At 44.8% G+C, this 22,944-nt stretch overlaps 1 protein-coding gene and 1 long non-coding RNA gene across 4 annotated transcripts in view; one reads left to right on the top strand and one right to left on the bottom strand.

Moving 5' to 3' along the window:
- Window positions 1-11,405: 11,405 nt before the first annotated feature.
- PSD3 (pleckstrin and Sec7 domain containing 3) overlaps window positions 11,406-22,944 on the top strand; it is a 141,861-nt gene continuing 130,322 nt past the window's right edge. Inside the window, exons 1-2 of one of the 3 annotated variants that reach the window (XM_068176218.1) lie at window positions 11,442-11,538; window positions 11,780-12,254. Coding sequence is in view for 2 of the 3 variants with exons in the window: in XM_068176212.1 (XP_068032313.1) it covers window positions 11,518-11,538 (21 nt within the window). In the remaining variant the exon portion in view is untranslated. Of the gene's footprint in view, window positions 11,539-11,779; window positions 12,255-22,944 lie in introns of all 3 variants that reach the window. The other 2 variants (XM_068176212.1, XM_068176214.1) reach the window with 2 other exon arrangements.
- Window positions 17,050-18,450, bottom strand: LOC137464759 (uncharacterized). The gene is made up of 2 exons (XR_010994403.1): window positions 18,322-18,450; window positions 17,050-18,028 (listed from the first exon to the last, which is right to left on the bottom strand). It is a non-coding gene; the product is annotated as an uncharacterized lncRNA (long non-coding RNA).

Here is a 22,944-nt window from a genome sequence, read left to right as displayed (position 1 = left end):
AGCAAGCATTGTCCACATTTAGTTCTTTCTCACGGGGTACACACTACTTACATTAATAGTTTTGGGTGGTCTTTGAAAGCATTCCACTGTGTTCCTTTTCAGGATGACTTTCATCCTCCAGTGCAATCCAATCGTATGAGTTTTCTCCATGGTTGTCCAGTCTAGCACTGCAATCCCATTTGAAATACATAGTGCCATATCCTAAATATGACTCCAGTCCATAAAGGGAGTTTTTGCCTAGTGATTTGTTTTGTCTTAGAGAATAACTTGATGGTTTGACAGTCATTAGTGGTAGGTAGAGTTGTGTGGTGTGTATACTACAATCTGCAAAGTCTTTTATGGACTCTGATCTATAGGAAAACCCATGATTGTGGTGGCTGTTAAGGCAGATTTTATCCCTCTGTTCACTTCCGCTACCTTCCTCTGCTGGATCTGCAGCCACATACTTAAGCCAGATTAAAATGCTGGAGTCTATGCCCAACCCCTGCCAAGTCTTGTAAAGTAGTGCTTGGATCCCAGAGATCTTCTGGCATTTATTAATTTCATACATGGCTTCCTAAAGAGTCTAAAAGTCCTTTGACAATCTTTTTTGTCAGGTTACCTCAGTGCACATAGCACAATGAGTCTTGTCATGTATTTGAATTTTTCATGTCCAGAAGAAACCCTTGTTGAGGTACTTGCAAAATCTCAGGCTGCATCAAGTGCAGCTGTATGGCTTGAGGTCCATAGCCTGAATACAAATACTATCTTTGTGATGTACATGTTCCATTCAAAAAATGTATTCCCTGCAGGAAATGCATGGAGAATGCAGGAAATGCAAAAACAATTCCTGTCATGCCACCAGATGATTTGGTAGTTGTATGTCATTATAAGTCTGCAGTGTTTGTTTTCCTTAGAGATCAAAGCCATTATTTAAGTAAGTTACTTCAGTAATAATCACATTCCCATAATGGGAACTAGAAGGATTTTCCATTGTACTCTTGGCTTTTGCTAACATCCAGTGCAAATCTCTTTGCTTTTCATAGGTGTATCTAAAGAACTGCTGGATGAGTTCTTTGGAAAAGCTGAGCCTTTGTATTTTACCTACAGAAAACAGTCATCTTTTCTTGGTATCAAGGGAGACACTAACACATTTACAAATACTGACTTGCAAAGAGAGACAAAAATCTTCCATCCAATTCAGAAAATCCCCTCAAACTCAAATCCAGGATGTGAGGTTTATTAATCTAAGCTCGCTGAGTGAAAGATTTTCCCCATTCAAGAAGGGGGATGCAGGAACAAAGCTGAGTGCCTCAGGAATATCATTCTCATCTTTTTCCATCCAGTTCCAACAAGCCCAGGCAACGTGGGGAAATTCAGAATTCAGGCCTTCCCTGACATTCCACAGAGCTCACTCCTGAGGCATCTGGGCTGGCTGGCTATTTTGTGACCACTACAAATGTAGATGCATTCAATGTAGTTCTTGACCAGCTAAAAATGTGAATGTGGATCTAAGACCTTTGGGTCCTGGATTTATGAAGTAGTGGTGTGTCTGTCTAATTTAATGTATGTGACTACCTCCAGTGGGACCGAACCATGTGTTTAATAGGGACTGAGAGGCGCCTGGCTGAGAGACATTTGGTTTATTGCCATGCAAAGAGCAGCCTTTTCATATTGAGTGTAACACTCCCATGCATCTATGGTTTGATCGGGTCATTTAACTTCTCTACCTTGGTTGTTTAATCTGAGAAGTGAGATTGCTAGGGCTTGCATTTTTGACAAGTGGTGTAGGAGGATTAACTCATGAGTGTGCACTCTGGACTTCAGACAAGCCTACCATATGAAAAACTATAATTAAGATTGCTTGTCCTGTACTTGAACGCACTTGCACACAGCCTTATCCTGAGCACAGCTGACTATTTGCTACTAGTACTTAAGGCAGTGAAGGCTGCATGTGTTCAGTAGGATTAAAATCAGACAAAAAATTTACTTTTAAGACAGCCATTGAAAATCCAAAGCTTGGGAAGAACCACGAGAGACTCCAAAGGCCAAGGCAGGCAGTGATAGCTTTCCACTGATTCTAGCAGGCTTTGAATGAACCTCCCACAACTGTCTCAGATAGTTATCATTACTCACCATACATACTTCTTCATCTTCTGCTTCTCTCAGAAAACAAGAATCCAGGAAGTTCTTCAAGCCAGAAGAGACTATTTCTGACATCAAGGAAAGGGAAGAAAACAGCATGTTGCTACTGTACCTAGCTATCAAAATCTAGCATTCTAATTAAAAATACATAAATGGAAAAAATTGTGAAGGATTAGAACACATACTTGTGGAACTGAGCAGTTTTTTTCCTTTGGGCTGATTTTTGAGTTGGTTTGATCTTGAAATAATTAGGGAGTTGTAAAGCTGGATTGATGGAATTGTAAGAAGTCAATATAGCAGTGGATGAAAATAATCAAGATTTTGGAAACAAAATAAATAAGGATTTTTGGATTTGAGGAAGTCAGGAGCAGCACATCTATTCCAGTTGTAGATGCTGGATCCATGGTTGTGGTGGGTGATAAGGACCAATAAATGACAGGCAAGGCCCACCAACACCTTTGATTGTTCAGATAAAACCTGCTTTGGAGGAAATTGAATCTCCATGCTAGAGTATTGCATTTCATGCCTTCTGCATTCCTAGTAAGGATTTTCTGGAAATAAGGGGAAGGGAGAGATAGATGCTGTATAGCAGCTACTCTGACTTTTAGTGCAGGCATCTGGGGTACAGAGGAAGATATATGCAATGGTGAAAACTAATGCTGCAGGCTATAGCACAGGAGCAGGTGAGACCTGCTTTACCCAGTTGCTGATGGAAGAGTAAGGCTGAGGCAAAAAGTAGGGGGAGCAGAGGTGATAAGAGCAACTAATTCAAGGGGAAAAAAGGTAGGGAAAAAAGGTTGAAATGAAAAGTGATGCTCCTTGGGTAGAGCATTCTGTCTGCAAAGGGTGCACCTGGTTAAATGTGGCATTTGACTCAACTGCAAAATGGTAGGAACAAATGAGAGTGGGGCAGGTAGGAGCTTCCTATGTCTTTACTGCTACTTCAAGTAATATGAAATGTCAAGTCTGTGCCTCCATGTCATTGATGAAGTGTTGGCTCCAGGCCATCAGCAGGGTGGTAATTAACAATTAGCTGGGGAAAGAGCAATATTAATAAGATAAATGATTGCTAAGGAGATAGGCAGCATGAGTGTTGGGATGTATGGTAGTGAGCCTGGGACTCTTCACCAATAGGGCAGCAGCGCTACAGAGCAGGAGACCAGAGTAACTGAGAGCTTCAGTGCTGGGGTATGGGTTTGAGTGCTGTAGGGACCAGGGCTGTAAGGAGCAAGAGATGGAGTTTGGTTGTGAGGAAATGAGGTAGTACAGGAGACAGTAGACATTTAGAGGATGCATGCTGACATTGATTTTTGGAGAGGGAAGAGACAGAGATGAAAAATTTGAAAGGAGGTCTAGTGGAAATCCACTTTGGAGAATCAACTTTGGAGAAGAGCAGGAAATTGTAGAAATTTGCATGATAAGAGAGGATGTGAGTCTTCCCCAGCAGCCAGTTGTCCATCCACATACTCAGTTTGTGATGCCAGGCATAGTCTCCCTGTCTCCTGATGCAAAGCTATGCCTCCCTTCTTGCTCTGTCCTCCCAGGCACCTCAGGGCTGTTGCTTTTCTAAGGCTTTCCATCCCTTCAGATGACCCTTCCAGGCTGATATTAGCCCAGTAGGATGTGCAGCAGCCTTGTGTGGCAGGCTGTCCCAAGAAACCAGCCAGAGAAGAAGAAAACACCATACTCCCCCATGCTTGGTGATACAGCCCACTGCACAGCAGACAATGGCTGTTACCATGGTGCTGCATCACAAGAGTGGGTGTCTCTGGTGTCACACTCTGGCTGACACATGATATTTCTGTCTCGAGTCTTTTTCAGTTTTGGCTCCTGTCCTCTGCTGTGGGAATTAATGGTGTTTTCCTTTGTTTAGAAAATCTGCTGAGAGATCTGCCAGCTGAGGCCTTCCAGTTCTGACCAAAGCCAATAATGATCTGTTCACACTGGCTTGGCTCACTCCATCCCAGTGAAATGGGCTTGTCCCCATTTAACTTTCCACCTGTCATTTGTGACTGATTCGTGCTCACTGGCTGGGCAGAGCTGGGGATGGATGTGGATGTGCCCATGCATTTCTAGCTCTCTGCTGTCAACATCCACTGCAGATTTGTTTAAGCAGAGGAAGTGATCTTGTTAGTACTTTTTTTCAGAGTAATGTTTGCATTTTTGACTGGAGCATTTCAGCCAGAGGCTGCTCTATGAACATGCCAGAGTTACAGGCCATAATTATCTCATTCTGGGGAGAAGAGTGGGGTGTTATGCTTTACGTTTTCCCAGCTCTGCTTGTTGCATGTCAGTGTGACACACAATTGTAGCTGCAGCAGTCCTTCTCTGATTTGGGTTTTCCAGATGCTGATAATCCTGTAAAAAGCTGCTGTCTAACCTGCCAAAAAAAGGGCCACTGAATAAATGTTCATTTCCCCTCATGTCTCACTGGCGTTGTATCTGATGTGCAGTCTCAGTCCTCTGAACCATCTGTAGCAGGATAAAGAAGACACTCATGAAAAAGGGAAAATTGTACAGGAGACTCAACAGGAATATGCCAGGGTCTAAGGAAGCCAAAACCACAAAGCCACCATATATTGGCTTGAAATGTATGCTTCCCTTGATGATAGCATACCATACAGTTACAGTATTTGGCATCTCCTTTTGGAAGTCAAGACCAGAAAGATTTCTGTGAGACTGGCTAAGGCTTCCATAGAAAGAATAATGCTCTGTAGAATCACATATTGTTCAGGAGGGTAAAAGACCACCTGGACCATTTATCTTCTGCTCAAATACTGCATCTCCTCACCTGTGTGTTTTAATACACTTTTGAACACCACTGCTGATATTTATGCAAAACATTCTTTTTTCCTGTGGCTGATAGACTAGATGTGCTACTTTACTAATGAATCCATCTGGTTACCAAATGCAGGCACAAAGTAGAGATGGCAGAAGGAATCAGTGAGTCTAGGGCAGATGGGGCTCTGAGTGGAAGACTCCTAAGAGTAGCCATGCTTAGGCACAGGTTTTTCACTTATTTTGAGATGGCCTTTGATAATCGGATTCAACAGATGAACATAAGGTTCAGTGCTTCAGCCAGAGAAAGAAAGGTGTCTCTTTCCTTATATGATTCCCTTGCTTTTCTACTAGGCACTGTATCTTCTGGGAAAAAGCTGGAGGAGATGTGCCTGCCAGATTGACTTGTGGGGCTGATGATTCTCATACGATGCATGCTCTTCAGTACAAGGCAGTGTGTCCTTGTTAAGCTAGGGCAGAGTTAATTTCTTCTCAGTAGCTGTTAGAGGGCTGGTTTTTGATTCAGCATGAGAATGGTGTTGATAACACACTGATGGTTTGTTATTTGCCAAGTTGTGGTTATCCTAAATCAAAAACTATTTTTCCTTTGTCTTGTGCTCTGCCAGGGAGGCAGTACGCAAATGAACGTGGGAAGGAGCGTGGCTGGGATAGGTGACCCGAACTGACCAAAGGAATGTCCCACACACAAACATCATGCTGGGTACTTGAACTGGGGGGAGTAACCTGGAAGGGGGGATGATCTGGTTTCAGGAAGGCGAGGCCTGTCTCAGTTAGTGGGTGGTGAGCAATTGCATTGTACATTATTTGATTATTTTTTATTAACATTTTATTTACCATTATTATTTTATTTTCCTTTATTTTCACTATTAAAGTCTTCTTATCTCAACATGCAGGCTTTATTTGATTCTTCTCCCCATTCCACAGGGGAGAGGGAGGAGAGGGGGGAGGCTGAGTGAGCAGCGGCATGGTGCTTAATTTCCATCTGGGCTTAAACCATGACACAGTGAAAGAACCTTTCCCTTATATTCTCCTAATACCAAATCTATCTTTGCCATATGGATAACATTGCAAAGAAACCAAAATGTGATTCTGTTCTTTACCCTCTATGTGGCAAGATGGGGGAAGGGAAAGAGTCTTGGTGATTTGATCCCTAGAAAACTCCATCTAATGATCTAATGTGGCAAAGATCCAGACAGAGAAACAACACAGAGCTCCTGGGAACTGGCTGAAATTTCCTTTTCCCTTCTTCCACTGTTGGTGTTCCCCATGCTGGAGTATCCTGAATTCCTAGACCTGGCCTCTTGCTTGCCTGTCAGGAGCAAGATGGAGGGCTTTCCCCCATCCAGGGAGAAGGCTAGGTTGTACCCTTAGTGCTGGGAAGCAGTAGGAGCAGGACTTACTAGGGCTTGGTAGCCCTGGAACAACCAGCTATTTCTCTATCACTTTTGGAGATGCCTGGGAAGAACATGGCCAACATCAATCTGGCTGGAACCCTTCCTCATGGCCTTTACTCTGACAAACTTTTAGTAGGGGCCCTAGGTTACACCATGACTGCTGCATTGGACTGCCACTTTTGGAGGGAGCTGGCAAAGAAAATATTTAATGACCTGTCTGTGCTGTGGGTTCATCAGTTCCACACGGACATCCAGAAGCTGTGGCTGTTTGCTGGGGAGGGGACAGCAGCCTATTTAGAAGGTTGTACCCCCTGCAGATGGGCTGATTTCAGACCCTGCAGCCCGAGAAGGCCAAAGCGACAGATTTGCTAGACATGGCGAAGAGTAAGCGTTAAGATAAAGAGAGGACATGACAGTAGAGACCCATGAGGTAACAAAGAACCTTCCAAAGCAGGGATATTCAGCAGGATTTTCTGTGTTCTTCAGTTTGACTTGGGCTAATAAGGAGATTTCTAAAAGACTCACTCAGCAGGGGAGGTACTGTGAAGTCCCCAGTTTTGGAAGTAAATATAAAATTGGAGATCTCCAAACTCTGATGGATAGAATAACAAATTTGAGATTTCCCATCAAATGGTCTAATTCTGGATAGTTACAGGGCTCCCTGGGCAGGGAATGTTGGTCATTTCCTTTCCTCCCAATGAACATGTCAGATGGAGGATGGAGTGAATCAAAATCTCTGGATTGTTTCCTGACCATAGCAAGACTCTAGAGAATTATCCATGAGGGAAGGAGAAGGACAAGAGTCAGTTAACCCATAAAAGGGAAGTTGTCAGGAGCTCTGGGTATGAGGCCAAACAAATCTGACAACCTGTGAGGGAAAAGCCAAGTGAAGAATGGCGATACTGTCGTGGCTTGCAGCATACACCTTCTCACAGTGAAACTGGCTAACTAGCCAGTGTGTCCACTGGCCCATTTCATGCCGTAGCTGTCACCCTGGGCTTTACTATACCTGACTCTTTAAAACAAGCTAATAGGGAAAAAAACAACCTAACAGGAAGGTTACCATCTTTACACATGCTGTTTTTCTTACTCTGCACCTCACCTCCAAGTTTGCTGTTCTCCTTTATGGTGTTGCAGCTTCTTTTCCACCTTTAATTCAGAAAAAAAATTGGTTGTGATGGTGACTGAGTAAAATAGAAAAAAAGTTTTCCCAGCTGTTTCTAGAAAATCCAGACACGTGAGGAAAATCTAGTAAATTATTAACTCTGTCTTTCCATCTGTAGATAGTGGTGTTTCTGGTTAGGCTTTTTTAATGATATTATTTTTTATATCCCTAGCTTTCCTCTCCCTCAAGACAAAAGAGGGTCTCTTTGATTTGAAATTTTATGGTGAGTACCTGGATGATTGCTTACTTGTGGTTTTCTGCCTTTTGAATTAGGAAATATTATTTGGAAGTGAGTTTCCCGTATTACTTCCCTGTGAGAGGAGAATAATGAGCAAGACAGCAACTTTATTGGCAAAAAATGACAGAGTTTATGCATTGGTTACTCTTTGCAGAACACTGATTTTAATACACTCCTTTTTTTATTTTTCCTTCTTATTTATTTTCTTCATTATGGGGTGGTATAGTGAGGTAGGGTATTTTCAGCTATGAATTTTTGACCCAGACAAGTTTGTCTTATAAAGAAGAGGGGAAGGACTGGTGCCAACTGGCTGGAACAGGCACTGACACAGCACTGCTCAATCCATGTATCCACTTAGGTGCTTCCCTGCTGATGAGGGAAAGCATCCTATGACCCCTGTGTTGTGACCAGAAGCAGGTTTGATCCATGTGTTATAGTCAGAAACCAGGTTTGGTTTGCTGCCCTGCTCCCACTCTGGTGGTCAAGTGTGGGCTTGCTTGACATCTTGGCAGCCCTTGATGCTGCCTGTCATACCCATTTTCCTATTTATTGACCTCCTGTTTTTTACTCAAGACTCTTTGCAAACAAGCAGTCTGCCATAACTACTTTTTTGCCTTGAGTACCAATTTTGCTACCTGGCATACCCAAACTTGATATTTTCAATACTGTGACCTGGGCAATCTCAGCTGATAGCATTACTAGAGCACTGTTGGCTTTGCAAGGTTCCACTCCCCCAAACACCCCCAGCAACTGCCTTTGCAGTTTGGTCACTTCTCACACAAATCCCCCTTATCCAGGCTGTGGACTCCAGCTGTCCCTTGTGCTGCTTTTACACTTCTGTCTGTTGCAGCCACTAGCTTCTGAGATTGTCTCCCATTTCCCATGCCCTGCTCAACCTCAGCCCAGAACCCATGCACATCACCTGCCCAGTGTTGGCTCCCTGCTCCCCATCATTGCCCATAGCATCACTGGGGAATTCAGAGCAGCTTAGCCACTGCACAGGCTGGACTTGACTGCCATCTTCTGAGTTTTTGGGGTTTTTTTTTAATTTCTGTTTGGGTTGTTTAAACGTACATGCTGTACGTTCATGACTAAATTCTTTAACAATTAAGAGTGATCTCTAACTGTGATATGTATCTCATAACTGCTTAGAAAGCTGCCAGATTTTGTGTCAGCTTTTTGTGACTTTTATTTTTTTTAATATAACTACCTGGAAATTTATATCAAGCATTTGGACAAAAAATACAGATTTCCTTCACAAATGTACTAACCCCACAACATTTCTCTGCTGATTGCCCATTCACAGAAATGTTTTAGGATTTAATATGGGCCTTCTGCAGAAAACAATGATCAGTGGTGTAAGAAACACCAGATCATGCCAATTTCAGGACTCCATCACCCTCCTTTGCAATGAAGTTGACCAAGAGCTAGATGCCAATGTAGCAGAGGCTTGCAGGACCATCCTGCCCCAGGCTGGCAAATGCTCTCCTTTCCCAGTCCTTTGGCACAGAGCATATTCCTGGCAGCCTAAATGTCTGGCTGACTCAGGCCAGATTCCTGGATAAGAGAGAAAAGGTCAAATTTTTCTCAACACAAATAGCAGGCAGGAAGCTCCAAACTGGAGTGCAGTGGCTGCATCAGCCACCTAGGTGTCCAGGGCAGGGGATGTGTCTTGCAAGGGACATGACTCCAGCCCTGCTTTTGTTCCCAGCTGCCTCCTGGCCTGCAGTTGCATGACCTCAGCTAGTCAGGGAAGAGGCAGGCAGAGTGCATCAACTCCTCGGACACCCAGGCACTGGGAGGTTTCTTTTTCCACTGCATTAGCCATCTCAGATGTGGCACAGATGGGGAATCTGAAGCCTGTGCCCCCACACTGGCTCCAAGGGCCCCCAGGGTGTCTGACAGATGGGACAAAACCCTGGTGGGGCCAAAACATGTTTGGCGTCACAGCTGTGGCTGGGGGAGAGGGGTGAAGTCCTTCAGCACATCCCCCAGACCTGTAGGTGAAATTCAGCCACAGAGGACGGGCACGGAGGAGATGCATCACAGAGACCTCTTCAGGACCCTTGCCAGCTGTTTCAGGGGATGGAAAGACAAGTTTTCAAACACCTGTTCCCAGAGGACAGAAACGACTGGATTGGAGCGCTGCTGTGCAGGCAGGGGGCAGGTCCTGTGCTGCTCCTGGGATGGATGGTTGAAGACAGCCTGTGGTGCTGGGGAGCAGGTGAGAGGCTTAGGATGGGGAGAGAGGAAGTTGTAGGGAAAGAGCAGAATGTCTTCTGAAATACAGTGTACACCACTGGCACCCAGATGACAAAAGCAGTGCAGTCTGCTGCCAGGTGATGTGGGTGTAAAGCAGGGGCAGTACTGTTTGGGTAAACGTGGAGCTGGAAGAGGTGAGAAATAGTGGGTTCAGTCTAAGAGAAGCAGTGCGAACTATGCATGCCACAGCCCTATTGGGAAGAGCATGGGGAGCTGCTGCTGGATGGAACCCCCAGAAAAGTTGGAAGAGCCCAGTGCTTCAAGCTTTATGCCTGAACATACTTTTATCCTGTTGGAAATGGATTTTTTTTTTTCCCTATGGGCCTGAAGGAGGGCTGAGATTGCCCAGTGCTGGCAGGAAGAGTGGCTCTGGCACTAAGCTGTGAGGCCAGTGGGGGAACAAGGCAGAGCTAGGCTGTCTTCTCAGCCACAGAGATGCTGCTCTGTCTGGGTGTGGTACACTTATGTCAGTGACTTCATGGTGATGCACTTCTACCACCAGCACTGTCCAAAGCCTTTCAGAAGAGCACAGCATTAGAGAACAACCTTGCCTACCACCTAACACACAGATTTTTTTACCCATGCTCAAAACGAAGCAAACATACAGTGTGTTCAGTGATTCCTGGTCCTCAGAGATTGTTCCAGAAAGCCTATCCTCAAGCTTGATTGGTTAAAATCAAAGAAGTTTTCAGCTGCTGCTGAACAAAGCACAGATATACTGAACTTACAGAAACTGACATCCTCCTTTATGCAGTCTGCCAGCTACTTGTGCAGTTAACTTCTCTAACTGGGCTAATGAGATTTGGGAGCATTTTCTAAAGCACAGCTTTTGATAGGGAAACCCCACTTTTACTTAAAAGAACAAGGCTCAGAGGTCCTAGTTGGAGAAATTCTAATGCTGTGGCTGAGTGCTGTAAAACCTGACGGTTCAAGAGAGCTTCCAGTGACCTGTGAAATAAACAAAGGTGGAAAATCAGTTTCGAGTGTTCAGATAGGTGGTTACTCCAAAGACATCTGCTCTCTTCTGCTTTTTGAAGGAGAACTTCGAGAGAAAGCCCCGGGGCTGGGAAAGGCTTCGGCCTTCTTTTTTATATTTTTTTTTTTCCCTCTCTCTGCCAACAACCAGCGCCGCTGCTGCGGGCACGCGGTCTAGCTTGCGCTTTTCACTCTATTGCTTGGCTAATCCTGAAATAATTCCCTTCTATTTATTTAAAACCTTTTCAAGGAGCACGTGGGGCACTCGGCCCCCCCCTCCCCTCCCCTTCATCGCGCCCACCCCGCCCCCGTCTCCCCTGCCCTGCCCTCCCGGGCCGCCGCCCCGCCCCGCCGGGTCCGGCCCGGCCCCGCCGTCCGGGCCGCGCCGCTCCGCGCCCTCCGCGCCGGGGCCGCCGCGCTGCCCGGCTCCGCTGCGGGCCGGGGGAGCACCACGGCACGGCACGGCACGGCACAGCACGGCACGGCACGGCACAGCCCGGCTCGGCGCGGCCCGGCCCGGCGGGAGGGTGGCTGCGATCCTCCGCGGCCGGCGATGGGAGATGGAGGGAGCCGGCGGTGCGGTAAGGGGCGGCGTATCCCCGTGCGGGTGCGGGGTTACGCTCAGCCAGAGGCACTTTTTCCCATTTACTTTTGCATTTTTGATTCCCCCCCGCTTTTTCTTATTTCTGTCTTCTTTTTGTTACGTTTTCTCTTTCTTCCTTCTTCCCTTATCCCTTTTCATCTTTCCTTTTATTGTTTTCCTTTTCCCCTCTTTTTTTTTTTTTTATTTTTATTTATTTTTTTTCTTAATCCTTTTCACAGTGCCCTAAGAGAAAAAAGCTCGGAGCCCACTTCTGTGCTCGTAACTGCTAGATCCCGAGGGACACCATCTGCAGCAGGGAAGCTGCACTCAGGGCTGGGACCCCGAGCCTGCATGTCGTGCAGTTCGTTTTGCTTGTGTCTCCAAGTAACTTGTCTGTCTAACACATCAGCACTGTTGCTGCACTGACAAGCTCGCTCTCTTGGTTCTTGAATTAAACAAGACGTTTTCAGAAAAGCGTTTGGCTGAGTAGCAGCATTGCACTCTCAGGGCAAGAGTGGGGTTGAGATGATTTCACCAAAAGTGTAAAGCTGTAGTATATTAAAACTATGCAGGCATGCTCCTGTGCAGTTGAGGTGCTATCTTCATCCTTGCTCCAGCGAACTAGAGCTACACTTCTCAATGGGAACATAAACATATAGTTGAAATTAGTTTGATCTTCACACAAACCCACTGAAGTTGCTAACTCCCAGATAGGTGAGTATTTATGTGTTATAAACATCAATTACCTGTCTGTCACAGGGTCCAGTTAATATATTGTCAGGCAAAGCCACATATATATGTTATTGAAGTGTTTTGGGTGTGTAATAGGCAACTGCAAGTACTCTTAGTTTTGTAGCTTCAGTCACACTTTAATTCTGTCTGTGCATAGGGCCACTCACACAAAATGTCAAATACAGTATTTATAATGAACCTGGAGGTTGCCCACCCAGATCTTGAAGCAATTGTAATAGGCTGCTGAGAGTCATCCAAGCCTTTCTGGTTTAGCTAGTAGAAAGAAGCCTCTTTCTACTCCAGATGCTTTTTCATCAGTCATATCCTTAGTTGATGTGTTTCAGCAGATGTTACCAGTTTAATGCTCAGTGAATCTGTCCTAGCTCTGTTGATTTTCACAGGAGTTAGTTTTGGGGCATACTTTTGATGGGAGAGAGGTGAGGTTAACCATGGTAGGAGACCCTGTGCAAATGATCCCATTCAATTAGAGCCTTGCTTAATTGGGGAGTGTGAGAACATCCTTTGTGGTAGTGGTGATGATAAAAATAAATCCAGGAGACTTACATGTTGCTGTTTTCAAAATCTGAAACAAGTTTTGAAACAAAAAAGCTAGGACTTCTTAATCCACACAGAAAATTCTTGCATGACTGGCCTGTGTGAAAGTGCTTATCTAGAGCTATTCGTGCTTAAGTGGATTGTTTGATTTACTATTTCCAATTTTAAATTTTCAGTTTAATCTCTGTGCCATCAAAGTGAGAAGGAAAAGAGCAGTGAGGATCTTAATGAATGTGCTAGCAGCTTTTTTTTCCCAGCAAATCCTTCTTTACTGTTGTCAAGGTGCATAGCTGAAGGACATGGATGTTGTTCAGAGTACTTTCCCTCCCTGCCTCCACACCAACACAGTCCTTTCTGTTCTTGCCCATCACACCAGGAAACTGGCAATTGATTTTGCAGCTTTAGTATAAGACATGGTCTGGGGTTTGATTCTTGTGGGCTGAGAGGTAGGCTTGCTGCAAGAGTGCCATGGAGCATCTCTGCAGGCACTTGCCTTGATGTGTGTGTTCTGAGACAAGTGCTGGAAGATTCAGCATTTAGGCAGCACAAGTTGTACACCACACAAGGCCACCAGTACTAAGTAAGGGTGCTTGGGCCATGGCTTGATAAACTGTCTTTGTGCTTGCACAGTAGCTGATTGCTTGAAACCATCCCTGCTGCATGGAGAGACAGGCTGGCAGACCTAAGGGCTGGAGTGATTTTTCTCAGGCATGAGTTTCTCTGAGGCTTGTGTTTCTCTTTTGAGAACTTCTGCTTGCAAGGCTCTTAAGAGAGCAAGAGGCTGGGGTACTGCTGGGTGCTGATTTAAATGTAATTTCGAGGTAGCACAATGTAGTGCCTAGTGAAGGGAGCCTAAGAAAAGGAGGGAGGGAGGAGATAGTATTAGGTGGGTGGGTCCCCAGGGTACTGGGGAGCCATCTGCCAAGCTGCTGTTCTTCAGCTGAGGCTGGACAAACCTGTGAACTGCTGCCAGAACTCAAAGATCGGGGCTGTCAGAATATTCTTCTCCAGATCAGCTCTGTGTTGTGAATGCTGAGGATTCCCAGGGTGTAGCAGCTGTTAGAGTTGTTTGGTGAGAGTCTTGCTGAGCTCACCCAGCAAAGTGGTGAGTGGGAGTAATGTTCCTAAGCTCAGCAGGGACATATGCCACCCAGCACCCCTGAAGGGACATTTCCTTGCAAATGGTCCCTGATGGAGAGCTGGCTTTTGGTGGAGCAGGGATTTCTCGATCTGCCTGTCCCATTAAGACCTGCTCTGTGACCTGAGTGGTTCATTGCATCCTAATGGGTTGTAAAATTGTGTGTGGCTTCTTCCCTCTGGAAGTTTGGCTGAGAAGGGGGATGTGTGCTAGAGAGCTTCTCTGGGCAGTCACCATACAGCAAAGTGAGTCTGCAGATAAACAAATTTAGGTCTTGTGCAATTTGTGTCCTAGACTTCCTAAATGGATTGATGCCTGCCAAACCCCGTGATCCCAAAGACTATTTCCAGTCCTTATTTTCCTGTTTGTAGTGATGTGAAATTGGGGGGCGGGGGTTGTGTGTGTGTTAGAAATAATCTTCTTCTCTTGGATGAAAAATCTTTTTGAGACCAGCTCAAAGTGTCTGCTTCACACTTTCATTCTGGATTTAAGTGTTCCAAGCCTCTCAGGAATGGCGCTGTTTGAAGTATCCTTCTGCAGTATGTTTCCAGATACTTTCTCTGAGTGCTGCTCCTCCTTGCTCTGAGATGTTTCTTGCTGTTTTGCCAGCTTCTGTTCGAGACCACAGACTCCTGTGATGCTAATGCATCCAAACATTCATTCTCTTCATTACAGAGATGAGCAAGGCAGGTTGCGGATGATACTTAAAAGCAGGGTGGAGTGAGAGCTAGCCCTCTGGGTGCGGGCTTGGTTGCTACAGGGTTGAATCAGGAATCAGAAGAGTTTGGGTATTATCTAGCCCTTGAAGCTTGAATGGCTTCTGAATTGACTGTACTTCCTGGATGCTGTAAGTAAAAAAACCTGTTTGGGCACTGGATCAGGCTGTCCATCAGTGATCAAGCTGTCCATCAGAGTGTGAGCACTGCATTTCCACCTCCACTGAGTACCTCAGCCACCAGAGATGGCTTTGGGAAGTGTGTGACTCCCTTTACTAACTGCACAAAAGATTTTCAGTATCGCAACTTCTGGGCTAAGCCAAAGGAAACCAGGCTGGAGCTGGCTTCTGAGGATGGCCTGCCAGAGCAGAAACACACTGGTCTCTGCTGTGCTCACCGAGAGCATCAAGTCATAGCCACAGCAGCTTTTTGCTGCCTGGTGAAAGGACTGTCTTGCACAGGACCAGGAGTTGGACTTGATGATCATGATGGGTCCCTTCCAACTCAGCGTATTTTATGATTCTGTGACTGAAAGCAGGCCCTTGTCTTGAAACTGTGATGCAGTAGCTTGGGAGCAGTAAGAACATAATGGCACAGATTACATAATACAGGCCTCCCTTTTTGCGGAAGCCATGAGTGGGGCTTGCTTTCTCTTCTTGGCATGAAATGGCACAGTGGAAGAGGTGGCTTAAAGTGTACTCATTATTTTTTTACAACAGTTTTCAAATGGAAAGTGTCATTTGAGTAATAACTGTATCTCACAGGCTGAATGAATGCCAAGTGTGATGGCAAGATGCGCTTAAGCCTGGGATATGTCTTCATGTCAGTGCTAACAGAAGAATGCTTCCCAGGGAAGCCCTGTTCTCAAGAGGGAACAAATTCTAGTACCAACAAGTTCTGATTGCTGTCAGCTGTCTTGTCTGTGGACTTGCTGTGACTTAATGAGGAAAAAAGAAGAGGTATTAATTTCCCCACCAGTGGGACACGAGTGCCAGCTGGCCTATGTTGTGCTCCTTGTGGGGGATGTAACATCTTTGATGTCTTCTGCCTTCTTGCCACAGCTGGAACTGCCTGTTGGCTCCTGACCAGTTGCGGGGCCATAGCTGCCCGACAATGTTGTCAGTCCTTAAGGTGCGCTTTCTTAGCAAGCATACAGTTTTGCAACGATATTTTCAGTCCCCCAGTGCCTGCACCTCAGGAGAAATTTGTTGATGTATTTTCTCACTTCTGCCTTAATTGTGCCAGAGATAAGATGGCTCAGATCAAACTTCATTCAAATTTCTGTTCCAAAAAACTTCTCTTAAATCTAGGTAAGGCTCAGAAAAAACTGCTAAATGAAAACTGTAAAATTAATTTAAATATGTGATATTAAATAATCATGCAGAATCAGTAAGCTGTGTCGAAGATACATACCCATTTTGCATACTCTGTTGCTGTGTTGTAGTTCTACAGTTTGTGCTTGCCACAGAGGAAATGCAGATTTTTACACTTTTGCAAATGTTAATTCTTCCAGTATAGAATGGTCTGATGGCTGGATGTGGTGTGGTTTTTTTGTCTGTTGGCTTTTTTTTTTGTGTGTGTTTTTTTTTTAATAATTCACTGAAATGGAGTGTTTTAATCACTTGGAGAGACTACCTTAAACTATGTTCATAATATTGATTTGAAAAATGAAGATGAGCTCTCCCAATACCCCATCCCTCCATCCATAAAAGCAGTGTATATTTAGCTGGACATAAAGAATGTACAGCACATGGCAAAGGATGCCATCTGTAAAGTTTCAAGAGACAGCAGATGTTGGCTAGGGTTTTGGAAAGAATTTAGTTGTTTAAAGGTACAGAACTAACTTCTGGTAGGCTCATGAGACATTTAGGTACATTGAAATTTTAGCTTCCATGGAGGAGAAATCCATGTGGAGCAGACCTGTAGCCTGTCTAAACATTGTCCTGCCATCTGAGATGCCTGAAGATGATGGAAGCACACTACCTGCTGAAGTTAAGCAGTCTGTCAGTTTGCTAAATATACTGGAACAGATTGAACAAAAACAGTAAATGCAAGATGTCTACTGCATGCATCACTGAATTCTCTGGATATAAGATGCTGTCTTTGCACAGTTTTTCTTAAATCACACCCCCACCCCAATGCTCTTTGACATAACTCAGGAATATACTTGCACTGTGACTTTATAAAAGTTTTGTGTGTTTTTCTTCATCTCTGTATATTATGTCTAAGAACACAGTGGTTCAAGCAGTGAGCTAAAGTCTTCTTCTCAGAGGACTTGTTTTGATTCTTGCACATACCTTCGAAATAATGTGTAGATATCCAGAGGTCCATTCAGCATGCATCAAAAATCACTGACTTGACAAATACAAAATGCTGAGTGACCTTTAATGGTAAAGTATAATCATACAGACTTTGAATTAATGTGTTGTTCACAGCCATGCAATTACAGCTCAGACAGTGTCAGCCTTTGCATAATAGAAAGCATTTAATTCTGTATAATAGCTGACTGCTTCCTAACAACTTCAACTAAACAACAAAGCAAACATTTCTTTAAGGGGGGAGAAACTCAAGAGCAGGTCTAAAACAAGGTGACCAGACTGGAAACAAATTTTACCTGCTTGATACTGCTGCTAAGGCATTAATTTGAGTTTTTTTGTCACTGTTCCCAGGTTTTTTCCTCAGCAGAAAGTCTTTTGCTTCATTTCTGAACTGAGCATCTCTTTAGACACTGAACTTCTGTGAAGTCTGCCTTTGCAAAGGGAGAGCAGCTTTGATACTATCTGCACCCTTTCAGTTTTGCTCTCTCCAGCCTGACTGATTCCTGTGAGGCTGCTCATAGTAAACAAACCCTGTAGTGCTGGGAATAATGGCATAGGAAACCTGCAGTGCCCTGGTGCCTTTTGGGGAATCCCTGGGGTAAGCTGTGGAGTGTGATGTGGTGAGGACTCAAGAGGAGCTGGCTGGATGGTACCAAACCTGAGGTCTGTCCAGTCCACGGCCATGCCAAAGCCTTGTGAGCAGGTAATAGTGACTCGCTGCACTGGTTTGGATTCAAGGCCGCTTTAGCCCAGGAGCATGTATGTGGTCATGGAGGTCAGCAGATGCCCAGGAAGAGGTCAGCAGATGCCCAGGAAGAGGTCAGCTTAGAGATTCATGAGGAGGATGTGATTTCTATATTGTTAGGGATTTGTATCCCTTGAACTTGGTCACCCTTGTCAGGTACCTATGTATTTTGGTTTCTGTGAGATTGCTTTGCAGGGTGGTTGGTGGTTTTGACTACAAACTGTACCAGGAACCATGTCCTCTTTGGTGTGGTGCTGACTCCCAATACCTTCTTTTGTTGTCTTCTGGCTGTTGCATTTAAAAAAAAAAGGTGCTGAATTACTGATTTTTCTTTGCTTTTTTTTAGACCCCTTATCACTGCAAACACCTCTGCCACATCTCTCAGTTGCCTTGTAGCTGAAAAGTCTTATGTGACCCTCTCTAAAATCCCGACTTCTCTTCTTCTTCTTATAGCTGGAAAACAGCTGTAGGCAGTGCTCTCACACAAGCCAATTCTTTCCTCCCCACCTTCTGGCTTTCTGTACATCTCCCTGCAACTCCTGATAATTAGGAATTAGTTTAAAACTCAGGCTTAGACTTCTTCTCATTCAAAACCTTGGTTAGTATTAAGTTTTAGCAACTCCAGCTGAGATTAAGCCATGCAAAGCTCCTGTTTTTTTGAATTTTAATCTATTTTACTAATGCTTTAATTCAAGAATTGCAAACGTGTATTAGTGTGGTGACGTATAAGGAAAACACAGCTATGGTGTATGAGGTCACATGGAATTAAAAACTACAAACCTTGCCTACCCAGTGGTCTTACTGTGAGCACCCACACTCTTCCTGTGATGTTGGTGCACTAGGTTTTACCAGGTAGCAAGTTTATTTTAAGGCCAGCTTTCTGCATTTAATCCTGTTACTTAGGAAAGTGATTTAAGACAAGCTCACAGGCATAGTCTTTTCATAACAATTGGTATGACCTGTCAAAAACAGTGAAGCTTGCTGAGCTCTTGGCCACTCAGGGATCATGCGACAGCAGTGGCAGAGCTCTCAGTGCAGGATTCTGTAAAGACTTGCCCATGACATCGCAACTTGCTGTAGGTTTTAAAATCTGTGGAAACCTTCTTCTCCATCATTCCTGCTGAGAGCATATACTCACTGTATCAGGGTATTTAATAGGCTGCTGACAGGCAATTGAGTTTTTTGCTGCTAGAGATGTTGGTGAAACAATGAGAGGAGACGAAGCACAGCCTGGGATTAGAAATGGTCCAGGTGTGGCTGTGAAGTTCTCTGTAGTAGACTGATTTACAGGCATTCTTCAAGGCTTTTTTCTACTTTCTTGCAATACTGCAGCATTTCCCCAGTAGCCTTAACAAAACCTCCAAAAGTCACTCCAGTGTAGGGGCTGTTGCTTGCTGTCAGGGAGCTGACATCCAGTGGTGGTATAGCTGAGGAGGAAGGCAGGAAGCTCTGAGAAACAGAGCTATACACATGCGAAAGCATGTAAAACTGAGGCTTCTTCATGATATGGCTTAGCTGTGGAGACATGCCTGAGGACACGTTCACCTCTCTCTCCCAGCTAACAGTTCTTCATGAATGGTCCTTAGGTCCCTTCCTGCTGATGTTTCCCCTTAGGATGAGTGGTCTCTTGCTGTCCAGAATTTTGGCTGACTCTTGCTTCCTGAAGACTCTTGCTTGAGCACCCATCCTGTTCTGCTTTTTCTCAAGCACTCTTTTCCCAGGACTCGTGCAAGGAGTGAGTCTGTCTTAACAGCATCTGTCCTCTCAGGGAGTCTGAAAAATTCCAGACTGGAAGTTGCCATTTAATTATCTGCTTCTTTGAATACTTCCTCCTTATTAGACATTTCCAAAAAAAATATATGACCTTAAGTGTGAATGCTTCAGGAGGCACGGGTTCATACTGGTTCTTTGTGCGCAGACTGACCCATTGCTTGTCACAGCAGCTGTGGACAGCGTTATCCCCTTCCACTGAGACAAAGCTCAGCTCTCCTGTCAGCTCAGCTGAAAATGGTGGTGAGATAGCAAGAGTTTGATATTCTTCAGTTAAAGCTCTCCGACGTGTAGGTAAGGTATGTGTCTTGGTTTGAGACAGGTTAGGAGGAAAAGTTCACCCCAAGACAGTATGATTAAAAAAAAAGGCCCCAATGTGGTGTTATATTTTAGTTAAATGGTATGCTCTGTCTCACCCCTGGAAAATGTATGGTTTATTCCAAGCCTGTGATTCTCCCCTGCAGTATCCTGTGTTTGTAATCCCATTGGCCCAATCTGTTCTGCGCCCACTTTGAATCTCCCTGTTCAGTGTGCCGGGGGGACGTTTCGCTCTCTCTTAGCCGCTCTCCTGGCCGGTGCTCTCTCAGCCCCTCTCTCCCCCTCTCCTTTCATTCTCCTTCCCGCCCCCTCTCCCTCAGAAACCATGCTGCCTCCCAGGGTAGGACCCCCAATAACCCCTCATCTAATGAGCACCCTCAGAAGCCGTGTGGAGTCTCCTTGCCTGCCTGCTGCTACCAGCGAACTCGCGACCTAGGGGGATCCCCCTGGGGACACCCCCGGAGGGTCCCCCCCCAAAACGCGCCACTGCACCCCAAGACAAAACCAGTTGGCCCCAAGAAAAGGTCCCAACCAGAACCTCAGTAAAAGTCAAAAGAGGATGCTTTAGTGCTTTTCTTTTGTGGAGAAAGGAGAAGCATTTTCTTCAGCTTTTTATGACTCACTATACCTATGTAAAAACCACTGGGATTTTTGGAGGGCAGTTTGAGGGGAGCTTATGAGTTGAAATGAAATTCATCCAAAGAAACTGTGCTTCAGGAAAGGCAGCACCCAGCTCTCACCAGGAGTTAAAGACACCTCTCAGGGGTGAATTGTGGGAACAGTTTCTCCTTGCAGATACTGATCTGCTGCTCCATTCACACATCCAGACAACAGAGTAGAGGCAGTGTATGTGCTTCTTGCTGGGCTGGCTTATCTGTCCTTGTCAGCTCCTGCTGGAGTAGCAGGAACCCTGTGGTCTTAGCATCCTGCTGCTGTTCAATACAGTGCTGGGACACAGATTCAGCAGCTTCATTCCTGTGCTGGCCTGAAACCACCATGAGCACCACAGGATTATCTTAAAGAATCTCTCTGCTCCCTAAACATGAAACAGAGGGCCAACAAGGTGGGACCTCTGTTGACCCATGCCAGTGCCTTTTGTGAGGTCAATAGAAACTGGTCCAGTGTGTTGGCAGGAGGTCTGAGGGGTAAGGACTGCCAAGTGCAAACTAATGCAGCCTCATAAATGTTATCTAAAATTCACTGTGAGGCAAATGAAACCTTCCTAACTCCTGACCAAGAGCTATGATCTAGAGAATTAGGCTTGATCAAACATGTTCAAATAGACAGAAAGCACTGCAAGAGTGATGCACCAATGGGTAGGAGCTTGCAGCCTCTCTGCCCAGAGCATCACTGGACTGAAAAATAATATGTATATGGCTCATGAGAAATGTATGTTCAGCTTGGCTGATTTAAGGAGATTGATGCTCGTAAGCGTCACCCTCTTCAGCGGTGACAAAGATGAGATGCTTCAAAGGTGGTGGTTAAGGCCATCTGAGGGAAGCAATTGTGAAATGGCTGACCTGGATGCAGATTTCTTTGCCCTTGAGCTGAGAGAGAAGGCTTAAGCAGGAGTTTTATATCCCTTTCAATCTTGCTCGTATTTAATCTTTGCTAATGGGGCTTGGAAGCACCATGAATGTTTGTCCAGCCCATTTCTGGGCTCCTCGTTTCAGGGCATTTTGACTCCTGCAAAGCTTAGGTGAGTGGTAGATCAAAAGAAGGAAAGGAAAACACATGTTGTCTCTTGATTTGGACATTGGTAAAGCAATAGTCTTAAAAACTAACTGTGACCTCAAAGCATCCTCATTCTTTCCTGCTCTTGCGTTCTTTTTTAATATGTCTTGTTTGGATGAAATATGATAAACTTACCCTTAAGCCTGGATATGGACTTTCTGTATACATCTTTTAGTGCTCTGACAACCTAAATAGATGTTAAATACAGCTGTTCCCATACACAAGCCAGTATCTTTAATTTTCATCAGCAGCGTTGAGCACTTCTGACAATCAAGTTACCCCTTTCAGATGCAAAGACTAGGATCATGCAGCCTCTGTTTAGGCACTTAACTCTGATAAATGATGGCCTATACACTGAAACGCCATTAATTTTACAATTTACTTGTGACTGTTACTGGATGATGCAGAGGGTACTGTGAGCTGGAGTTTTCTTCTTTGCTTTACAATAAGGTACAGGCAAATAGAGATCCTTGGAACACGTGTTTGCTGGCAGGGATACTCAGTGCAGCAGATGTCTGTGAAATCTCAAAGAGCAAGGCTGAGGGATCGAGAAGCTGTGTCCCAGAGGGGTATAGACCAGAAATTCCTTACTGCTCAGGAACTGGACTGTTCTGTTAATTTCATTTTCCATTTCATTTATCTGTCACTGGGATTTGGCACCAGCTAGTTGTTAGCCATCCCATCCCTTCACATGCATCTGAGTAGGCCGAATTTTTGTCTGGCTTTGTAAGCTACTCCTGTCTAAGCTGTTGCAGACAAAGAGCCTTCTCCTGTGTGCTCTGGCTACAGCTATTCCTTTTCTAGCCCTTCCTGCCTCCCTGCCAGTGAATGAATGCAGGCAGGACAGACATGGTGATTTCTTCCAAGCTCATTTTATCATGCTTGTGATAGTCACCTTTGTGATAGAAAGCCCTCTATCTGTTCCATCACATCTTTACCAAAGGATTAGGTAGGCTGGTGTTAGCACATGCATCAACATACTGGAAGCCCTAAGTAGTTGGACTAGTGAATATCTAGTGAATGGTAAATAAATTAGTCCAAGACCCCTGTGTAAGATCTGCTGTTGACTTAGGGCAGAGTGGTGTTGGACTAAATCTTGCAGAACTGGCACAGTGCAGAAAGGCAGGAGAAGAAATGGGTGTAAAAGGCCAGGGGAACCTGGAGCAAAACCATTCTAGAGCATGGGGAAGATAACTATTCATCAATGTGCTCTTGGAAGAAAATACAATTGTTGGACAGATGGCCTAGGAGGAATATATGGATTTGCGATTCCATCCATCTCTGATTAAAGAGCCATGACTATATGTTCCTGTGAATTATGTGTCCCTTGTACTTTGAATTTCTGTTTGTATCTGACGCTTATCCTGAGGTATTTGAT

Source organism: Anomalospiza imberbis, chromosome Z, assembly GCF_031753505.1.
Source record: "Anomalospiza imberbis isolate Cuckoo-Finch-1a 21T00152 chromosome Z, ASM3175350v1, whole genome shotgun sequence".
In the NCBI taxonomy this organism is placed as follows: Eukaryota; Metazoa; Chordata; class Aves; order Passeriformes; family Viduidae; genus Anomalospiza; species Anomalospiza imberbis.
Note: the sequence above shows the minus strand (reverse complement) of the source record. Positions and strands in the feature narration are given on the sequence as shown.